At 41.2% G+C, this 22799-nt stretch overlaps 1 protein-coding gene across 1 annotated transcript in view; it reads right to left on the reverse strand.

Moving 5' to 3' along the window:
* PPP2CA (protein phosphatase 2 catalytic subunit alpha) overlaps positions 1 to 18109 on the reverse strand; it is a 20826-nt gene extending 2717 nt beyond the window's left edge. Inside the window, exons 1-5 of the mRNA XM_007461358.1 lie at positions 17628 to 18109; positions 4818 to 5027; positions 1895 to 2068; positions 1223 to 1312; positions 538 to 699 (exon numbers count right to left, since the gene is read on the reverse strand). Of these exons, the coding sequence (XP_007461420.1) occupies positions 538 to 699; positions 1223 to 1312; positions 1895 to 2068; positions 4818 to 5027; positions 17628 to 17729 (738 nt within the window). The 5' untranslated portion in view covers positions 17730 to 18109. The remainder of the gene's footprint in view (positions 1 to 537; positions 700 to 1222; positions 1313 to 1894; positions 2069 to 4817; positions 5028 to 17627) is intronic.
* Positions 18110 to 22799: the final 4690 nt, after the last annotated feature.

The raw sequence follows: 22799 nt of genomic DNA on the forward strand, positions 1-22799 counted from the left end.
ATCTCTAGCATCAGACTTTATTGATAATCACAATACAGTTGTATTAGTATTAATCTAAATAGGACCCTAGTTTTATAAGTATGCTAATCAATGTTCTATGCTAAGAATTTAGCCCATCTCCCTTTAGTTTCTTCTTTCAAATCACCTGTAATCCTATCATCCAAAGGACCACTTAAACATTTTGGTGTATTTCTTCCCAAACTCTCTTCCATACATATACATGTTAAATACATGAAATAAAACTGAGACCATAAAATATTATTTTTCACTCTCCCCCATCTTACTTTCCCAGCCTTAAATCCCAAGCACTACTCAGTCATTAAGAATTCTCTGAAAACATTTTACCTATGAATTTCATTTGGATCAAAAGTTTGAGATTTTAATTCTAGTGTGCATCTACTGAAAAGGCTCAGGCTATAATGGCAAATTCATCAGAAGAATACATGGCATGTTCTCACTATATCATATAATTTAAAATTTCCTAAGATCTTCCTTCATTAAGTTTACTTAAAAATCAAATCAAAGAACAGAACATACCTCCATCACCAGCTGATGAGCTCTAGACACCAACGTGAGGCCATTGGCATGATTAAATGTCTCAGAAATATCTTGCCCAAAAGTGTAACCAGCTCCTCGAGGAGATATACCCCAACCTCCGCGGTCATCTGGATCTGACCATAGCAAGTCACACATTGGACCCTAAAAAGCAAGTTATATTTTAGATTGCCTTTTGCAAAATTGGTTAATATGTGATCTGAGTAATTCACCAGAAGCAGCACCTACTAAGTCACTTTTTGAATGGTGTTTGCTGAAAATGGTAAAAGGTTTTGCAGACAGAGTCAAATAAATAAGAAATTATTTCCAGATGTCTTTAAGAGGCAGAGCCTACATCAATGAGTCCCAATAGCAACAAGCCCTAACTAATTAATCTGCCTAGTGTATGCAAATTTCAATGTTAGGCAGTAGAATTTAGTAACTAAGGCAGAAGCTCTTAAGACAACCAACACCTAGGTCCTAAACCCAGTCCCAGAACTGTTGTGATCTTAGTAGGTTTCTTAACGTTAGCTTCTGAAGAATGGGGTCAACAAGAGTGCTCATACCACATGATCATTTTTGAGAATTAAACAAGAAAATACATACAATGAACTAAGTTACATTTAAATATTTCCCCTCTCTAAAAAGTTTTTTGAAAAGATTTTATTACCAAAAATAAGGTCAATACCTCATGGGGAACTTCTTGTAGGCGATCAAGTGCTCTGATGTGATCCAGTGTATCTATGGATGGTGAGAGGCCACCATGTAGACAGAAGATCTGAAAAGAGTGGTTTACAACATTACCCTCATTTAAAATAAACTACAAACATTCTGGACTAAGCTGCAGGCTGTAGCCCACCCACATCACTCGGCCCTGTTGGTGTTTCTGTGTTCTGCCAGAACCAGGCTTGTTTCTGCAGATCTTTCTTTCTTGCCTCCCACTCTAAACTATGGAACACACTCCCTTTCTTCCTGATAAACCATCCCTACTGCACCCAAACCCCAATCAGCTCTTCTAAGAAAACATTTCTCTGACCTTACCCTCCATCATAGACAATTATCTTCCTTCTCACAGAATTTTCTTGCAGTGTCTTCTGTGCACTGCTGCTCTACTGGGACCAGTAAATAGCTAATTACATCTCCCTGACATGTCCAGAAACAGCCCAAGAGGATGGACGGGCTACATCTTCCATCCCCCTGTGGTCCCAACATATAGTTCAGTGCCCCTCACAAAGACTGCACTTCAAAGAAAAACCCCAAAGGGATGTGAGGATGGAAAAACAAGTTACTGGCACCTAAATGTAAGAAAGCAGATTCTTGAAAATAATCAGCAATGTAAGTTTCAAGAAGACCTACATACCTGCCCATCCACCAAGGCAGTGAGAGGAAGATAGTCAAAAAGATCTGTAAAATATTTCCAAACATTTGCATTTCCATACTTCCGTAAACACTCATCATAGAAACCATATACTTGTGTGATCTGTCTGCTCTCATGATTTCCTCGAAGAATGGTGATGCGTTCACGGTAACGAACCTGAAACAACAAGTTGAAAACAACATGAACAGCTGGCTCCTTCAAAAACCAAATAAAAATCCAGCAAACATTCTACAGGGAAATACAGAATTCCAACTTTGCTGGAAAAGACATCCCACACCCCCACATCACACAAAAGTGAAATCACACCTACAGATCATTTATCCCATGGGGTATCTGCCAACACCATTTCAACTAAAATCAAACTCTCACTACCACTAACTTTATCCCAAACATAATCACCAGCTGCAAAACTCCATCCATGAGTTTTTTTAATTACATTATACAACAACCACTGCAATCCAGTTTTAGAACCGTTCCATTAACCCAAAAAGATCCCTCGTGCCTGTCTGCAATCACTCCCGACTCCCACTCTCAGCAACTACCGATACTTTGTCTCTTGAGATTTGCTTTCTCTAGAAATTTCATATAAATGGAATCAATACAATATGTAGTTTTTTTTGTGTGTCTGGCTTCTTTCACTTAGCAGAATATTTTTTAGACTCATCTGTGAATGGATCAGTGGTTTGTCTCATTTTACCGCTCTGCACAGTATTCCGTTGTATGGCTAAACCATATTTTGGTTTTTTATTCACCAGTAGACTGAACATTTGGATTGTCTGCAGTTTTGGGCTATTATGAATAATGTTTTTATGATCATACCACATATAAGAAGTTTCTGTACGCATACATGCTTTCATTTCTCTAGGAGAGATTCCTAAGTTTCTAATCTCTCCAACAAACTCACTAACATACGGTATTACTAGCCTTATTGATGAAAGCCATTCTAATGGGCCTGATTCTGACTTTAATTTGCATTTCCCTGATGACTAAGATTTGAGCATCTATTCATGTGCTTAATGACCATTCATATTATCTTCTTGGGTGAAACATCTATTCAAATATTTTGTCCACTTAAAAATTATGTCTTCTTATAGGTTTTAAATATATATATATGAATACAAGTACTTTTCTCTTAGTGATGTCTTTTGAAGAACAAAAAATCAATTTTTATGAAGTCTAATTTATCAGTTTTTTAATGGCTTGTGTTTTTGGTATCATATCTAAGACAGCTTTGCCAAACCCAAGGTTACAAAGATTTTCTGTTTTATTTTAGAAGTTTCAGTTTTAGCACTCATATTTAGATCTATGATTGACATTGATCCATTTGTAAGGTATGAGGTAGCTAAGTTCATTTTTTGCATATGGATGCCCAACTGTTCCAGCACTATTTGCTTAAGTTTCCTTTCCCCTGTATTAAGTCTGCTAGGGCTACCATACGAGGTACCACAGAATGGAAGGCTTAAACAACAGAAATTTATTTCCTCACAGTTCTAGATGCTAGAAGTCCAAGATCAAGATCAAGGTGTCAGCAGGGTTGGTTCCTTCTGAAGGCCTCTCTTCTTTGGCTAGATAACGGCCATTTTCTCCATGTGTCTTCTCATCTTCCCTCTGTATGTGTCCTAATCTCTTCTTATAAGGACACCAGTCATACTGGATTAGGGGTCACCTGTATGACCTCATTTTACCTTAATTACCTCTTTAAAGGCCCTACCTCCAATACAGTCACATTCTGAGGTACTGGGAGTTAGGACTGCAACATATGAATTTGGGGAAGGGGTGGTGGTGGCACAATTCAGCGCATAACACAAACATGAACTCTTAAAGGTAGCATATTTATTCCTCCTCTGAGCACTGGGATTCATCCTGGGCTTTAAGTGCAGGTTAGCTTGCAAGGCTACTTTCATGGCATCTAGAGTCACTGCAGAAACTTTCCATCATTTAATTCAACTCCTTCAATTTACAGATGCAGAACATAATGACCTCCATAAATGTTTTGTAGCACTTTACATGATTCAGACCTGTAGCTTCATGAACACTTACACTTTGTTAATTGCCTAAACTTCGGCTCTTGCCAAAACCACATCTCATTGCTTCTCCAGTACTAGAAGATGCTGGCAGCCATCTTACCATTCTACATATTCTTTAAAATAAAATCATCTCCCCAAAAGTAAAGTCAAATAATTTCTTTTAAGGGGGAAAGGTCATCTCAAAAAAGCTCTTTACCGTTTTGTGTTTCACCTTCAGATCTTTGTATATTTCCCAAAGCTACAACTGGTATAAAACAACATGCTTTCTTTAATTATCATTTCTATTGTTCTAGATTATGTCATGTTTAATGGCTGCAAACTATTGCACTGAGGTAAGCCATAATTTAGAAATTCACTTACCATTAGATATTTATATCAATTCTTTCTGACATTTAAGATGCTACAATTTATGTTTTCATGTAAGTAAAGCTCTTTTCCTCTTAAACTTCTTCCTCTGTACAATTTTAATTATATGACTATTGTGTCAAAGGATATAAACATGCCAATATTTGAAATATTTTGCTCCTTTAAAATACTTCAAAAATATCTAGAAAGGTAATTATATTACCTCTCATATCCCAAATTACTGAACTAAAATTTCTATTTAATCAGCCTTCTAGCATTTTTACATCATGAGGCATTTTCTTCCTTAGAAAATAACCTTCTTGTTATTATTCTGTACCATTCCCTCATTCAGAATGAAGATAGACCTATGATTTATTAAGTCCCAAACCTGAATATCTAAATTCCTAACTGTGGGGATTTATTCTAAAAGCTAACACACAGATGGAGAAAGCCACAAATCACTGGGTAAAAAAGGACATTCAAGAGGACTGCCATACCCAGTTCAAAATGCTCAAACATAAAATTGAAATTACCTTAAGAGCTACAAGCAGAGTAACTGTTTCAACTGAGTAATATCCTCTGTCAACATAATCTCCCATAAACAAGTAATTTGTATCTGGTGATTTGCCACCAATTCTAAACAGTTCCATGAGATCATGAAATTGCCCATGCACATCTCCACAGACAGTGACTGGACATCGAACTTCTTGCACATTGGATTCTTTTGTCAGAATTTCTTTAGCCTACAGATAGAGAAAAATAAACCAAGACATTTCACATTAAAAAACATTAACAAAGATATGTTTAATTACACATAAGATATGTTTAAGTTACCCTTAATATAGCTTTAAAGGGCAGACTCAGCATAAGATGAAACTGCAGACAATTACGATCCCATTAAAATAAGGGGGTTAAGACATGCCTGGAACCTATCCACCAGCTATCTCACCTCTGATACCTAGGGAAAAAAACATGTATCAAGATACACAGTCCCATTCCTCTCCTCAGTATCATGAGTTTTAGATCTATCAGTTGCCATCTAAGGGCTAAAGAGATCATGATTAGCAGCCATATACTGATCAGTGAAAATGGAGCAAGACACTCAGGTACCTAGTTCCTTAGCTTTAGAGTTCTAACTACAATGCACTCTAGGATTCCAGGCTACAAGGAGAGGTTTCTTAGTCCTACTTTAAAAAAAAGATTTTTGGAAGACATTCAAATTTTGTCTGTACTGTGGGTTTTTTACCCTCTTTATATCAAAACATAAACTTATTTTACAACTGTGACTATTCAATATACATGGTTTTATGCTGCTTTCAGAAAACCATTTGGCATCCTATGCATTCCCCCCATGTAACCACAAATTCAAACATCACTTTTAAGAGCAACATAATATTCCACTCAGTAGAAACTCTTTTATTCATTTCAACACACATTTATTGATCATTTATTGTATGCCAAAAACTGTGAAGAGAACTGGGAGATAATCATTCATTTGCTCAACCATGAGTGATACTTTGTGCCAGGCCCTGTGCTAGCCCTTGGAGGTATAGTGAACAAGATAAAGATAGATCATTCCCACACCAGGGCTGGGGAGGGGGTATAGGGGAACGACCACAAACAAGTAATCAAGTAACAAAGTACAGACTGTATTAAGTGCCATGGAAGAAAGGGAGAGAGTAAGTGGTGGAGGCCACTTTTTAAGATACCACAACAAACAAGACAGCCCATAAACGCACACAGTGGAGCAGGAGAGGCAGACAATAAAAGATCATTACAAAAGAAAGGGCCAAGTGCTAAGACATGGTAGAGTAAGCAGCAGTGTTCCGGGCTCACAAAAACTGAGAGCTATGAAAACTGCCTGAGGTGCAAATAATGGGCGGGAGCTACAGAAATGGGATGGGAATAGGAAACTGGAGGACATCCAACACCGGCAGATGCAATCATGTGTATAACGTCCAAGGAGTTAAGCAGAAAAGGTTAACATGGCTAAAGCATAGCATGCAAGAGTAGAGAAGAGAGCAGACTGGGGTGGGGGCAGGTTGACAAACTACCCTGGTTTTTAGCACTGACAGTCCTGCATCCCAGGAAATGCCTCAGTTGTACCCAGGCAAACCATGATGACAGTTGGTCACCCAGCTAGGAAATGTAGGAGGAGAATGGAGCATGGATATGGACTGAAAACAAGTCTAATCAAAGCAGTATTAAAACAAAGATCCACTGGCAGAAAACTAAGGATTTCAGAGGTAGGGCTGTGGATATGGATATCTGAGGTGTAGCAGAGCTTAAAGGCCACCCACCAGTATTCAGGGACCAACCCACCGACAAGTCTTGCCTAGTCTCCTTCCAAAACATCTCAATCCATATGCTTCTATCTTTTTTGCCAATATCCTGGTCCAAGACACCATCAACTAACCTGGATTACTGTGCTAGCCTCCACAAAAAACTCCCTGTTTCTAGTCTTCCTGCCTCCAATTTAATTTCCATGCAACAATCAAAGTGATAGTTTAAAAAATTATCACCAGATTCATTTTATCCACCACTGTCTACACAGCACCTCGCTAGAACAATGCCCCACGCGCTTAATATATATTTTGAGGGAATCAAGAACTTAAACTGAGACAGGTCATCTTTAGGGAGAGCCATGAATGTCTGCCAGGACAACAGCATAAGTACAAACCTGGAAAGTGGTACTAAGTTCTCTGGAGAATGAAGAAATAGCAGGTAATAACAGTAAGGAAAAACGTCCAGGTATCTAGGTAGACAACAGAAGCCTGAAAAACACAGGGAATTTTATCCTCAAATAGAAGGATGCAGAACCCATCCACCTGGGAGGGCTACTAGAGAAGGTACAAGACTTCCTCAGGGAGAGTCAGTTAAGCCAAGAAGGTAAAAGTAATTTGTTCTGAATATGGGTTTAAAGTGTTTTACTTCATATATCCAATCAACATTTATTGTGCATCTTCTATGTGGGATCAGCAGTATGGAATGGTGTCCCAGAATGTACAGTGGGAGGCTGGGTCAAGGGAAGGCAACACACTGCAATATGTGGGTGAAACTATCATAAGAGAATTGTCGCTAATGAACCATTGCTCATTACATTTTGAGTGACAACCAAGGATGTCAAGGACTGGTTTTAAGGTAGTGGTATGCAACCTTAGCGGCACATTAAAAAATGACCTGGGAAGCTCTTTAAAAATATCCAGATGCCCAAACTACTCCTCTCCCAATTAAGTCAGAATCTTTGTCTGTGGGATCCAAGCGTCAATAATTTTTTTAAGTCTCCCCTCCCCACCCTACACTAGTGCTTTCTTAGGTGCTGCCAAGTTTAAGAACCACTATTTTCAAGTCTCCAAACATTTTGGGAAGCCTATTTCAGGACATTTACCAACCACTGACATCACAATGTTAGTTATTAATTTCATCTAACATTTTTAAATTTAGAAAAAATTTCCACTGTGTTTCAAAAAGAGATATTTCTTAAGAAATACATATAATCCATCTCTCTACAGTAATTCCAACTTCCCAATTTATTATTACTAAAAAGCAGAAGTTCACTAGGCATATTCCATTACTAAACTTGTTTGGAATTAATACCAGGCCTGATGTTTTCAGCACCTAGTACATACTAATGAAAACAGCTATGAATGAAATGATAGGTCCTACTTAAAAGGAATTTGCAGGACTCCCCTGGTGGCTCAGTGGTTAAGAATCCACCTGCCAATACAGGGGACACGGGTTCGAGCTCTGGTCCAGGAAGATCCCACATGTCATGGGGCAACTAAGCCCGTGCCCCACAACAACTGAGCCTGTGCTCTAGAACCCGCGAGCCACAACTACTGAAGCCCACGTGCCTAGAGCCCGTGCTCCACAAGAGAAGCCACCGCAATGAGAAGCCCACGCACCGCAACCAAGAGTAGCCCCCGCTCGCCACAACTAGAGAGCCCGCACGCAGCAATGAAGACCCAACACAGCCAAAAGTAAAAATAAATAAGTTTATTTAAAAATTTTTTTTGTAAAAAACGTACTTTTTGGGGTTTTGTCTCAACTTATCAGCTCTCAGATGATCACTACACAAAATACACTAGTCCCAGAACACCACAACAAAAAAGACTGTAGACGTCCTTATTTAAAGATTATTCTAGTCAGGAAAACTAATCATAGCATAGCTTCTCTCAGACATCTCTTTTTCTATCACAGGAGTCAGGCCTTATAAATCCCAGAAGCACCTAATAGAACCCCCCCCCATAGGTCACCCAATGGGACCTCTAATGAGTCACCTTTAGTGCCTCCAGGCCTTCACCAACCATCAGTTTCAAAGATAGCTATACAACTTCAACTCTCTGGTTTAATACTCAAAAACTCAAAGTAAATGGTACAACCAGACTCTCAAGGTAACTTAGTTAACATTAGAGACTAAAAAAATTTTAATAACTATCTTTTCACTCTCTGGTATTCTGACTCCCATAATTTAAAGCCTCATGTCACCTGAACCATGCAGCGAAGCAAAAGTAACACACACACCTCAAACTTTTGTTTCCCCTAAAACATTTTTCAGGGACTTCAAATGTCTCAGCTAATATAATTCATATTTGAAGAAAGAATTAAGATCAAGTTTTAAGAAACAGTGTAACTAGCACCATACTGATTTATTTATTGGAACGCTACTGAAATTCAAATGATACAGACTGAAATGAATGAATTCAAGGGAAGAACCTTCTTAGAACAAGGTTAAAACTGGAACAAGCAAGCTATTCCATTAATAAGAGCTTATCACAAGTAACTGTGGAAAGTTAAAAATTTTTACACCTTCCTGAAATTTAAAAATTTAGATTCACCCAGAGACCAGCAACCTTCAGGAGCATTAATTTATTATAAACATCCTCTCAGCATTCTGAGTTCGGATTCAGAAATCTCACTCTGTTTTCAACCTCCTATAAAGACATCAGGTAATAAGGCCAATGACCTATAGACTTAAGTAAGTCTTAGATATGTACCATACCTAACCACCATAATAACATGAAATTACCAACAAATCAGATTTAAAACAGACCAAAAGACCAACAGATCATCCAATCCAAGATTTTTCAAGGAAGACAAGTAAAAGAAAAAAACATGAACCAACAACAGTCTTACCAACCACTTATATATCTATTAATTTCCTTAAAGATATACATTGATATTATTCCTACATAACTTACACAGGAGAAAAAGCCACGCAATGCATTTATGCATTTTTAATTATTAAAAGAAAAACAAAATGTATTTATGCATTTTTATTAAATCAAGGAACCATTTTAAAATACAAAATGATTACAAGGTAAAAATTCTTTGTGTAAAATGACTGGAAAACAATAAACTCTTAACAGATTGTTTATTTCAGCGGTGAGACTGTAAGAATGCTTTCTCAATTCTGTCACATCAGCAGAAACTATTCTCATTTCTTTGTATTCCCTTCCAGTTTACAACTGGTCAACGTCTCATTCTGTGTCCTAAATTTTCATATTCACTGACCCAATTTCCTATAGCATTACAGTGATCATTGTAAACCACTATATAATATGCTCCTGAACAGATCTACATATGTATTACTGTTTATTTGAATTATTTTCTTTCAGGAAAATTTCAATTGTGGGATTACAGAGCAAAACAATATTAACAATTTTTGTTCCCTATGTACCACTGGACCTATGTCTAACTTGTGCAGTAATAAATGTAAGACTGTACCCATTCTCAGCTATTTCAGATATAAAGTGTTATCTTCTAATTTAACTGGCACTTTTAATTTCAGGGTTTGAACTTTTTATTCCATGTTTATACATACCAGTTATTTCTCCTCTTGTACAACGTGTCCACACATATTCTTTGGGTATTCATAGGGAGCCAAATGTTCTTAGATATTTTTCTATTAAAAATCTGATTATTAATTATAATGTTCATTAGAACTCTAGTTAAGTAAATTTAACATTTCACACTCTAATCCCAGTTGAATACATCTTCTACCAATAGAGCCATAAAGACATAAGAGAAGCGAAACAAAAAACAAAAAAAAGCAATAATTAATCTTTGAATTTTACTTCTCAGTTCAAGTAAAAACTGTAGACATTTGAAAACTCTTTTAAAAAGCAAACTAATTGGGACTTCCCTGGCAGTCCAGGAGTTAAGACTCCGTGCTTCCACTTCAGGGGGCACAGGTTCGATCCCTGTGCCCCCTGGGAACTAAGATCCCACATGCCGCATGGCACAGCCAAAAAATATAAAATACCTGTAGGGTCAGGCAACCATGACACACATCCTGATAAGGCATGGAAAAATATTTTTTTTTAATAAAATAAAAAGCAAAATAATTAAATTTGCAAGCAAGAATCAAGCTTTTCAATATCCTAAGAGAATTTCATTTTGCTTCATACTGCTTTTATGAATCAACGGTAGGTTTCTTTGATTTTCATAACTGTGGAAAAAAATTTAAGGTTCATGATAAATTAGTGTATGTGGCTAGATTTTTATTTTGGTGTGATACAAAGGGTAGGACATATTACTAGCCCTGGAAGCAAATGAATCTTTAGTTAATTGTCTTCAACTATTAAATCTTTCTTCATACCACTTGTCTTTCACTAATTATACTGATCAGATGCCTCTAATATTTTATGAAATATTTGTCTTCTTTGATTAAAATCTCTATGATTATAATACTTTCAAAGTATCATAACCCTCCACATAATGTTCTGCAAACAAGTATCTGCTATTTGGTTTAGAGCCTAATGGAAAGAAAAGGTCAGGGATGAGAGATAATTCTAAATTTGTATTAAGAGAAAATATGTAAGGTGATGTTTTCCCATCTGTTTCTGTAAAACAACCATCTTCACCTCCGACCAAAATGAATGACTGCTTTCTTTAAAGTTGTGTGTCTCACGTGCAACAGACTGGCCTCCATCTTTACCAACGAACATACCCATGTGCATGAATTAAACAGTCCCAATCATTCCTGCATAGGGAAAAAATGTTAATCTACTGAACTGAGAAATGTTGCTATATACACAGTTGTTTAAAAATTTTCACCATAACAATCCATGTTGAATGAGATTCAACCACTCTGGGTCTCAGTCTCCTCCCTCATCTGTGAAAGGTGACTTGGTCTCGAGGATCTTTGAGGTTTTTTTCATTACTAAAATTCTACACATCCTAAAGCACTTCACTTCTTAAGCCTTTTTAATGAAAATCAAAGCCACCCAACAGAGATAGCAGGCATTACTGCTAGTTTACAGACAATGGGCACCAGAGAAAGACAATTAACTTGATCACCACTAGCACAAAAATTCTAACATCTTTCCTATCTGGAGTTTACTACAAGTTCAACCTCCTGACTAATCCAAAACTCTGCTATTAGAGCAAAACAACTAACAGATCCCTACAATGATACTATTTAGACAAAGCTAAACAAATAGTGATAATAGTACATATAAAGGAGGCATAATAAATTTTGCTTGAATGGACTTCCCTGGTGGCGCAGTGATTAAGAACCTGCCTGCCAAGGCAGTGGACAGGGGGTCGAGCCCTGGTCCGGGAAGATCCCACATGCTACGAAGCAACTAAGCCCATGCGCCACAACTACCGAGCCTGTGCTCTAGAGCCCGCGAGCCACAACTACTGAAGCCCATGTGCCTAGAGCCCATGCTCCACGACAAGAGAAGCCACCGCAATGAGAAGCCCGTGATCCGCAACGAGAAGCCCGCACACCGCAACGAAGAGTAGCCCCCGCTCGCCGCAACTAGAGAAAGCCCGTGCGCAGCAACAAAGACCCAACACAGCCAAAGAGAAATAAATAAAAAATAAACTTAGGGTTTCCCGGGTGACGCAGTGGTTGAGAGTCCGCCTGCTGATGCAGGGGACATGGGTTCGTGCCCCGGTCCGGGAAGATCCCACATGCCGCGGTGCGGCTGGGCCCGTGAGCCATGGCCGCTGAGCCTGCGCGTCCGGAACCTGTGCTCCGCAACGGGAGAGGCCACGACAGTGAGAGGCCCGCGAACCACAAAAATAAATAAATTTATATATATACAAAAATTTTGGTTGAATGTACTCCAAAAACAAATGCACACTGTCACAATTAATAATAATACTGACACTCCATAACCTGTGTGAACTACACTTTGCATGACTATCTAGGTAATCTAATGTTTGTCTTCCAGGTGCACTCTAGAACAAAGGTTCTCAACCTTCTTTCAGGCCCCTCAAAAACAGAAAGGTAAAAATTCCCATTGGTGGTAGTAACTAAATGACTAAGGCAGAGGTGGGGACAGGGTGTGCCAGAGTGACTGGCCAGCTGGTCACGTACAGTTTAGAAAACACCCAGATGCAGATACATACGTCTCTGTCACTGCTTTGTCTATCCATTCCAAACCACAATACCAGTATATCAGTGGCAATAGCAACCTTGTATTGCGAAGAAATTAAGCTGTTAATCCCAGACTGCTCTTCACAGTTTTTTCAGATCCCACCCCCACCCCCAGCCATTTACTGGCAACCAGACCTCTCTCTGTCAGCCTCTTCTACAACTTCTGCTCCAGAAGCTGAAAGAAAACCTATTTTAAACAACAAACAAAATCTTTCCCCTTCCCAGTTCTAGTCCATTTCAGATCTCACTTGTGTAGGAGAGGGCAGGTTGAGGGTTTTTTCAGAAAAAGATGGTAATGTGAAATGGGTAAGGAAAAAGGTGAAAATAAGAGAAACAGGTCAAAGTATAAAGAAAACGGTAAGGAGTGGGGGGTAGTTCTATGCCTCACATAACTTTTCCTACCTCTCCTCAGCGCCCTCAAAAAAGACCCCTCCCTGGGACTTCTCTGGTGGCGCAGTGGTTAAGAATTCACCTGCCATTGCAGGGGACACGAGTTCGAGCCCTGGTCTGGGAAGATCCCACATGCCGTGGAGTAACTAAGCCCGGGAGTGCGCCACAACTACTGAAGCCCGTGTGGCCAAAGCCCGTGCTCTGCAACAAGAGAAGCCACCGCAATGAGAAGCCCGCGCACCACAACAAAGAGTAGCCCCCACTCGCCGCAACTAGAGAAAGCCCACGTGTAGCAGCAAAGACCCAACACAGCCAAAAATAAATAAATAAATTTACAAAAACAAAGAAACAAAAAACACCAACCCTCTCTACCATGCGTCAACCCAAACCCAATGTCTCCTGGTTTTCCTAGCTTATCTCCTCCAAAGTAATACTCCACAAGTAATACTCCACAGGTAACTGACAAACCTGACTTACAATGAGATGGGGGAAAAAAGAACACCAGACTACTGTTAACTCAAATGCTGTCCCAGTGCCCATCATTCTTTCTATAGCATGAGTTTCACCTTAGTCCTATTGCCCATATTTGCAGACACAGAACTCCTGGCTCTGATAGAGAAAACAAAGGCAGAATGGGGCAGGGGGTGGGGGGAACTTCTGTGTCTGAAGAGAAGAACTGTTCACCTTTTTGGTGTTTCCTCATTAAGTCAACTCAAAACCAACTGCACTACCGCTTCATGCCTGGGAGGTCACAGAATACACACAGGCAAACAGCCTTGACTGTGGAAGCTATGAGGATAAAAAGAAAGGCATTTTAACAAGCTTAATGAACAATTTAAATGTCAGTTACACTTTATTAGAATATTTTAGAGCTTGGTCTCTGGATCATGATTTACACTATCTGAGAATACATAGAAAATTAACTGGGGTTTTCATCTCACTAATCTTATCTGTGAGGCAAATGCAGTTAGCCACATCCAAATTGAAAAATAATTAGTTTCCTCCTCCAGGAGAGAGTGGGACAACAGTATGTGACATGAATAGGAAGCTTTAAAGAACAAAAATTATGCTTTCTTTTACAGAGCTGTTGATTCTACAGTTCAGTCTGGCCCCAGTTCATCTGTGTCTTCATTAACACTACCTCAGAAAAGAGAAGGGGGCTGTGAAGCAAGACTAAAACACTGGGCTTACAAACCATAAACCTAGGCAATCTCAATTTAGCCCCTGTAGTCAAGTCACTTTATCTTTCTGAGCTGTGGTTTCCATCTCTAACTGAGGATAACTGTCTCATAAACCTGTTAAGAGAACTGTGTATGTTAAAGTATGATGACAACAATATTCTGTATCATGCTCCCCCCACAACTGCTTGTTCTCAATATTCAAATTACCTTTATGGAAATAAGCCAAACCACCTTTTAAATTAAACACACATACAGACTCACAAAAACATATTACCCATTTCATATAGGAATTTAACCTTGGCCAAGTACTTGCAGGTCATCCAACTAGCAGGAAGACTCATGCTGCATTTTATTTATAGTGCTTGTACAGCAATGGAAAACAGCATACCTAGGTAAAGAACTCCTTTGGAAAAAAAATCTGGCTATCAAACAACATTCTCCACAAGTTTGGTAAGACAAGAAAGCACAAAGCCAAAAATCATACCTAAATGAAACCACTGCTGAACATAACAAAAGACTGTTTACTATAGTTAAAGCAAAAGCAAGCTGATACTATTTACTTCTTCCAGTAGGTATATGGAAACATACCCGTCCAGTTATACAGGTGTAGTAAATGACTACAGACCTGTGACTATAGGCAAAACTTCTTCACTCACAACGAATTTTTAAACCAACAAATTATGATCCCCAAAATGACAAGGTATATCGCACACACAACAACCCTGTCTTTGATATAGACTTTAATCACATCTTGGGGGAAAAAAGCTTAACTAATTAATAACATAAAAACCATATTCACCCTTGTCTATAAACACACTTTCCTTCTTATAATCAAAAAAATAATCAACTATTATCAAATAGCTATTTCCACCAAGTATCATTTCTTTAAAAGGAACAAAAGAAAGAAAAAAAAACTATTATACTAATGAGAACTTTTGTTTCACTAAAAAGATTTGTACAAAAGATGTTTCAAGTCATGCACCCTAACTTATCCCATAAACCTAAAAAGCTGCCTTCAAATTAACTTAGTTTGGAAGGTTAATAATGCTCCAAAAGTTAGAATACTTACAAGTTAAAAACAGTTTGAAGGCTGTGTGATAGCCCCCCAAAAGGATTCATGTTTTAGAAATCTAGCTTCAAATATTTTCTCCCTTTTTTTGGCTCTAAGAATTAAAATCTTGACACAGTAGACGAGCAATGGAGATTTAAGCATAAACTGATTAACCTCACTACATCTTAGTTTTACAAACAGGTGGCAAACAATGACCATTTGATGGATCAAGCTTCAGCCACCCCACTGTAACTCCAGTATTATCTTCTATTGTCTCCAACACAAACCCTCTACTTCTGTGTTCCATCTACTACTGACTTCCAACTAGATTCAGGCTCCTTGAGAATAAGCATGATTATTTTTCATTGCTTTTCATTCATCTCATAAAAGTAAGCAATCTTGGATATCCAGTAAGTATTCAATATTTAAACACAGAGTACTAATTTAAAATGGAACTGTATAATCTAAGATTAGAAGGAACCTTGGAACATCTATTTTAATTCTAGTTTATAGACAGGAAAATGTGGACCAAGTGAAGTGGTTGCCTCAAGGTCAATCGCAATTAGTTAGTGGCAGAAAGAGGACTAGTGCCCAGTTCTAACTCACAGTCCAGTGGTCTTCCTATTACACCACTGCTCTCTTGCGATGTTTTCTACACAAATGACTAGTCATCTAGCCAACTACTGACTCAAAGTCTTATACAGAGTAAAAACTCAACCTTAGAAGTCATTAAAATCATCACTTATAGTACCTAGAAACTAAGACCTAACACTATACATTAAATGGTTTTTAAAAGCCTATTTCTAAACCTTTAAAACAAATATCCTCATTTGATGGAAGCAAATTAAGGATCAAGAAGCAACAAAAGACTACAATGCTACCATTAAAATTCAGCTCCAAGAGATGATGTGCCACCTCATCAACTAATAGAGTTTTGTCGAAGCATGGGATAAATAAATCTGAGTTAGACTCACTTAAATTGCAATTATTCACAGAATAGTTTCTGAAAAAGCCGGTTTTAGGGGCATATACATCAAACTCATGAACATAATTTTCACATCAAGCCACAAACAAGTCAGCATAATTGCTTTCTAATAACTCTTCACTAATACAAAATGCTAATATGCTATTCCACAGTTCTGTGGAACTAAAAAGAAATGCTGCAAAGTTAATTTTGAAAAGGTAAACTGAAACATTCATGGTGGAGCTCATCATTTTCTCTACTTAGGAAACTGAATTATAAGACAAACCCAACAGGCTATCTGTTTCCCCAACTCCTTGGAAAACACAAATCAGAATTAGGTAATTTAAAACAGACGTACTAAAATAGACTACAACATTCCATTTTCAACACCTGTAAGATAAATTATTTAAACACTAAGCACAATATCTGGGATACTGTAAAAGCTCAATCGACAGCTATTCTTATCATTACTACCACTATTTAAAGTCACAAATATACAAACAACTTTTCCAAGGAAGAGCCAGGATACAAAATTTGCTTACAGTTTGCTGCTCGTTTTAAAAAGAAATGGCAAAATGCCAAGTACGTTAGACTTAGAGAAGCGTTTCACACTACCCAATTTGAGTCGGCATATAAATCATAAACTGACACTTGATTTCCAATCCCAAAGCTCCTTATGTAGTATGACTCACCAAATTCTCCATTCTTCCAACTATGAAAAATAAGTTATACTCCTCCCTATGACTACCACCATGACATTCGTAGAAACTAGGTTAGAAATTCATTTTAACATTCTTTAAAAACACGCTTCAAGTAAGTCTCTGGAAAAGATATCTCGGTGAGTTTAACACAAACCACCGAAGATAGTGCTAAAGCTGTGTGACCTTTAGGGAGGTCCCAGGACCTGGTCTACAAGGTTGCCGTTCGGGGAGCTTCTGGACAGCTTTGGACCTAAGAATTAGGTCTGAGTACAAGTAAAAAGGCTCTTACTCACCTGAGTCCCAGGCCCCACTCCCAGGCCATACAACTCAAGTCCTCTTACCTACATCTCAAAACCGTCCCCATCCCTGACCCACAGGGTATCTGCTCCCCAGAGCCACCTCGCCCCGCGCCAAGACCGCGAAGCTCTGAAGCCCCGGAGTTGGGCGAACGGCGCCATTTTAGGCGGCGGTGGCAACGACAACCAATCGCTGCGCGAGAGGCAGAGGGCGCCGGGTCGCCCGGGAGCCGCCGCCGGGCCGCGCCGAGCGCCGGTCTGGGAAGCTCGGGGGGCCGGGGCCTCCGCCATGTTGCACCCTCCCCATGGCCGCCTCCTTCTTTGCGGGCTCGGCCCGCCGCGGCTCCCGCATCCGAGGTGCAGCTCACCTTCTCGCAGAGGCTCTTGACCTGGGACTCGGAGAGCTGCTTGCACTCGTTCAGCTGCTCGACCCACTGGTCCAGCTCCTTGGTGAACACCTTCTCGTCCATGATGACACCCGCCCGAACCGGCTGCCGCTCCGCGCTCCTCCCGCGCCGCCGCCCGCACACGGGCCACACGCACACGCCGCCGCCGGTTCCCGGGGTACTTGTGCGGGTACTGGCGGTTGCTCGGCGCTAGCGCTGGCCCGCTGGCTCGCCCCTCCGTGCTCGGCCACCGGCCGCGGCCGTCCTCCGCTCACTCTAGCCCCGGAGCTCTGCTCTCTGTAATGGCGGCCACCGGCGTGGTGACGTCACGCCCGGCGTCAGGAGGCTGCGGGGTAGAAGGGCCGGGACCAGAGCTGCGCAACTGTAGCGCCAGCCCGGATCAGCAGCCAGACTGGAGTGCTAGGGACCGAGGCGCAGGCGCAACGTAGCAGGCTGGTAACAGACACCTTAGCCTTCAGGGCGTTGTCCTCCAGAAGGGAGAGTCCGAGGGGGAAGGGAAGACCGAGACCGAGCAGGGGCCAGGCTTGCAGCTGGGAAGTAGGCCAATCCCAGAGCAGTACGTCCTGCGCGGCTGAGGCGCGGACGTGGCGCAGGCGCAGTCGGGGTGGGAGTGTGGCTCCTTGCTGCTGGAGACTTTTTCTCTAAGGCGATACGCTTCGGCTCTTCACCTGGCGACTGAAATCAAATCACGGAAATTAGAAATGCGACCCCATGGCTCCTCCGTGATACAACACTGGAATTGCGTGGGATTCCTGCATCTTGGGGGCAAGAACGGGCGCCGGGTGGTAGCCTGGTTGGAGTGGCCATCTTCGCCTCCGGGCGCGGCCGGCACCTTGTAATTAGGTCACTCGTAGGCGGAGGAGGGTGTGCCTGTCGGGGGAGGGCCGCGCAGTGCACCTGACTACCCCGGCACACACCTGTCCCCGGGCCTAGATGTCTCTTCCGGCGCGATGGCTGGGGCCTCGTAGCTCTCCTGGCTTCCGCACGCCCTGCGCAGCCTCACCCCTTGTACCCAAGGTGTGCGCCTTCCTCCTACTCCGGTTCCTCCTGGGGAGAAACGCTCTCCTCCCCCAACCCCTGCCCACTCGGGCCTGCTTTCTCAAGGGAAGGCCGCAAGGAGATAGATGCACCCGTCCTGCCCAGGACCCGGTGGTGTTAGAAGCGGCAGTGGTCCGCGCTTTAAATAAAGCTCGGATACCCTAGGATCGGACCTCTGTCTGGCTGTGAATCTCTTTGAGATTTGTGAAATGTTTTCACATTTCGTCGTCCTTCCCTTCACAGAAATATTTGGCTCCGTAGAGTGCCAACTATGTGGTAGATCCATGACTAGGAGACAGAAGGGTCATCCAAACGGACACGGTACCCTACCCTGGGGGAGCTTGTATTCTCCCAACAGTACTTCCTAGGATGGTCTGCGGATATGTAGGCAGAAGAGCGATTACGATGTCCACAGGACCTGAGAGATAGAAGCTTTCCAAAAGACATTAAACCTTAAAGGGCAAGGCAAGAGGTGAACCTGGTCCCCGTCTTCTAGACTCCTTACCCCCAGCAGCAGCTCAGCAGTGTGCTGGAGGAGAGTTCTCACTCTGCAGCCTTGACCACGTCATCCTGACCAACAGGCTGAAGAAGGCCCTGGAGGCCAGAATAAGACAATGGTGGGACTGAAAATTCTCCTTCATCCAAGACAACCTGCTTGACGAGGCTGACTGGCGTGGTCTGCCCGGGCTGGAAATTGCAATTCCACTTTATCAATTTCTGACTATGTTTTGCAGTTAACGTCCCCAAACACAGAGGAATAAGAGTTAAGACTATGTGGAATGAATGAGGAAGAAAATCGTCACTTGGTGCCCATGATTATAAAGCTATGCCCAGGGCTTCCCTGGTGGCGCAGTGGTTGAGAGTCCGCCTGCCGATACAGGGGACACGGGTTCGTGCCCCGGTCCGGGAGGATCCCACGTGCCACAGAGCGGCTGGGCCCGTGAGCCATGGCCGCCAGGCCTGCGCGGCCGGAGCCTGTGCTCCGCAACGGGAGAGGCCACGGCAGTGAGAGGCCCGCGTACCGCAAAAAAACAAACAAATAAAGCTATGCCCAGTGTGCTATCTTATTCACCATTGCCCTGTACCTGTGAGAAGTGGTCCTTTCTCATCAGTCAAGAAGCAGACAGGCACTCAGAAAAGAGAAGGGAGTTGCCCAAGGTAGCAGTCAGGATTTAAAACTTCATACTCCCAAGTGCAAGGTCTCAGCCACACTCACACAACTGACCTCAAAGGACTGAAATATGGAGCAGGCTCAGTATAATTTCCCTTTGCCTGAGTTCTCTTATCTAAAAAGGTGGGGGTGATGTTAGTTTGGCAGATTAAAAAGTATTGAGTACTCAGTATACGCCTAGATTATAATGAGTGGGTTTTTCCAAAATGCTGTGAGATCCTAGCTGGTAGCATTAATGCAGGTATTATTTTCTCTTGATGCAGATGACTTGGCTCTCCACCACCACAAAAATGGAAGATATAATTATATATACTTAAAACATCCTGCCAAATAATTAGATGCCATGACTTAACTTCTTAAGGAATGAATTCTAGGAAGCTCTTATTAGCATTCAAGCCGTGAAGTAAAGCATATATGATTATAAACAGTACAGAACTAAATCAGAATATCGTTTCCTTTAGAAGAAATCTAGAATTTTTTTTTTTTTACTCTCTAGAACCCAAAATAACCAACGGATCTGAAAATTCAGTTTGATTTATCTGGTCTTGGCTGATTAGACCTGACTGTCTCAATTCTAGAGCTGAGGAATACCTGGAACAAAAAGTTAAAAGCGGGACTTCCCTGGTGGCGCAGGTGGTTGGGAGTTTGCCTGCCGATGCGGGGGACAGGCCTGTGCGCCGCAGCTGCTGAGCCTGTGCTTTGGGGCCCGTGGGCCTCAACTGCTGAAGCCTGTGTGCCCGGAGCCTGTGCTCCACAGCAGGAGAGGCCACCGCAGTGAGAGGCCCACGCATCACGGCGGAGAGTGGCCCCTGCTAGCCGCAACTGGAGAGGGCCTGCGCGCAGTGGTGAACACTCAATGCAGCCAAAAAGATAGATAAATTAAAAAAAAAAAAAAAGTTAAAAGCAAGCCAAAAAGAATTATTCTTTTTTGGGCTTCCCTGGTGGCGCAGTGGTTAAGAATCCACCTGCCAATGCAGGAGACACAGGTTCGAGCCCTGGTCCAGGAAGATCCCCATGGCGCGGAGCAACTAAGCCCGTGTGCCACAACTACTGAGCCTGCTCTCTAGAGCCCATGAGCCACAACTACTGAGCCCGCATGCCACAACTACTGAAACCTGCACGCCTAGAGCCTGTGCTCTGCAATAAGACAAGCCACTGCAATGAGAAGCCCGTGCACCGCAACGAAAAGTAGCCCCGGCTCACCACAACTAGAGAAAGCCTGTGTACAGCAACAAAGACCCAATGCAGCCAAAAATAAATAAATAAATTTATTAAAAAAAAAAAAAAAGAATTGTCCTTTTTATTTCTTGGCAAAAGCCAGAGAATGAATAAAGCAAATATGCTTCGAAAAAGAATCTTTGCTCAGGTGGCAAATTCAGTATACAGTGAGTCTGAGGGTTGCCTATGATGTTTAAACATAGGTAAAAATAAAAATCATCTGATGATGGGGGCGGGGTACGAGGAAGATAATCTTGAGCAAATAGCTTTATAAAGGGCACTCTTAGCCAAGGTATAAAAATTGACATTAAACATGGAGAAGGAATGAGATGTATTTTATTTGTCAGCAATTCTCTTTGCCTTATGTTAGGTATATTTTGTTGTTTCTTCTAGTTCCCTGACTTCTATACTTACTGAGACAGAAAGTAGGGCTGTGTAGGTAAGAAATGGCATCTGGAGTCAGATGGACCAGCTTTGAATTCCAGTTCTGCAACTGCCTAGATGTGTGAGGTTTGGCAAGTTACCTAATTTTTCTGAGTTTTCTCATCTATAAAGTGAGGATCATTATAATAGTCAATAAAAGGGCTCTTCTGAGAATTAAATGAAATTATAAATGTAACACACCAAAGAGTATATCATAAATGTCCAGTAAGTATTATTATTATTATTATTATTATTATTATTTCTAAGTGGTCTCTGATTCTAAATATCCTTTAATGCCAGTTGGAGCCCCTCAGTGTCTGCCATGAAATACATAGTGGTCTTTGGAAACAAAACATAACTATCAGAAACATTATATAGGGAATTCCCTGGCGGTCCAATGGTTAGGACTCTGCACTTTCATGGCAGGGGGCCCAGGTTCGATCTCTGGTTGGGGAACTAAGATTTCCACCCCCACCAAAAAAAACATCATGTAGACATAAAGCCATTGGATCAAGCGGGGAAGGGGGAGGATATTCAAGGAAAGAGAGTAGAGATGGAACAAAAAGAACACCCTCTCTCTTCCTTTGCCATCAAGCAAACATTCAGAAAGTTTGCTGTACAGAGAGTAAGTCACTTAGCAATAAATCCAAAAATTAATTCAGTTGGTCAGTCTTACACTCCTGTCTCCTCTCTGAAAAAGGTGCCATATCTGATAACACACTCTTTGCGGCAAGGCCGTATATGCCCCAGAAACCCAAAAACAGACCTGAGCAGTCAACATCTTAGTGGCTCTGCCCATGAGAAGCCTGCCATGCTCTGATCAACTGGGCCTGCCCAACACCCAGAAGATTTTTGCACTCACGATACGCAATGATGCTTGCAACTCATTGGTATCTATCCCTGTTCCTTTCCTTTGTGGTTTTCAGAAAAATTAAACTTATACTGCCCTTTCACCTGAAATTAGAATTTTATAGATATGGTCAAAATTTTGTGACCAGGAGCTTTGCCACAGATATAAATCAGCCCTTTCCCTTAGCTCTGTAGTTTGGCTAAAGAAAATATGACCATGTCCCCTAGTAATGTCCATGACATTATCAGTTACAGAGGGCATATATTTTTCTGTTAAAGGAAAAAAAAATCTGAAATGGAAAGCAAAGTTCATCACTCGGGAAGGCTGGGTAAACCTTAAGAATACTGTCACCAACTTTGCAGCTATTAAAAATCTTATCACAGAAATATGTTTATGACATAGAACATTATTTGCTATATATATATATATATAT

The sequence above is a fragment of the Lipotes vexillifer genome, unplaced genomic scaffold (genome assembly GCF_000442215.2).
Source record: "Lipotes vexillifer unplaced genomic scaffold, Lipotes_vexillifer_v1.1 scaffold217, whole genome shotgun sequence".
In the NCBI taxonomy this organism is placed as follows: Eukaryota; Metazoa; Chordata; class Mammalia; order Artiodactyla; family Lipotidae; genus Lipotes; species Lipotes vexillifer.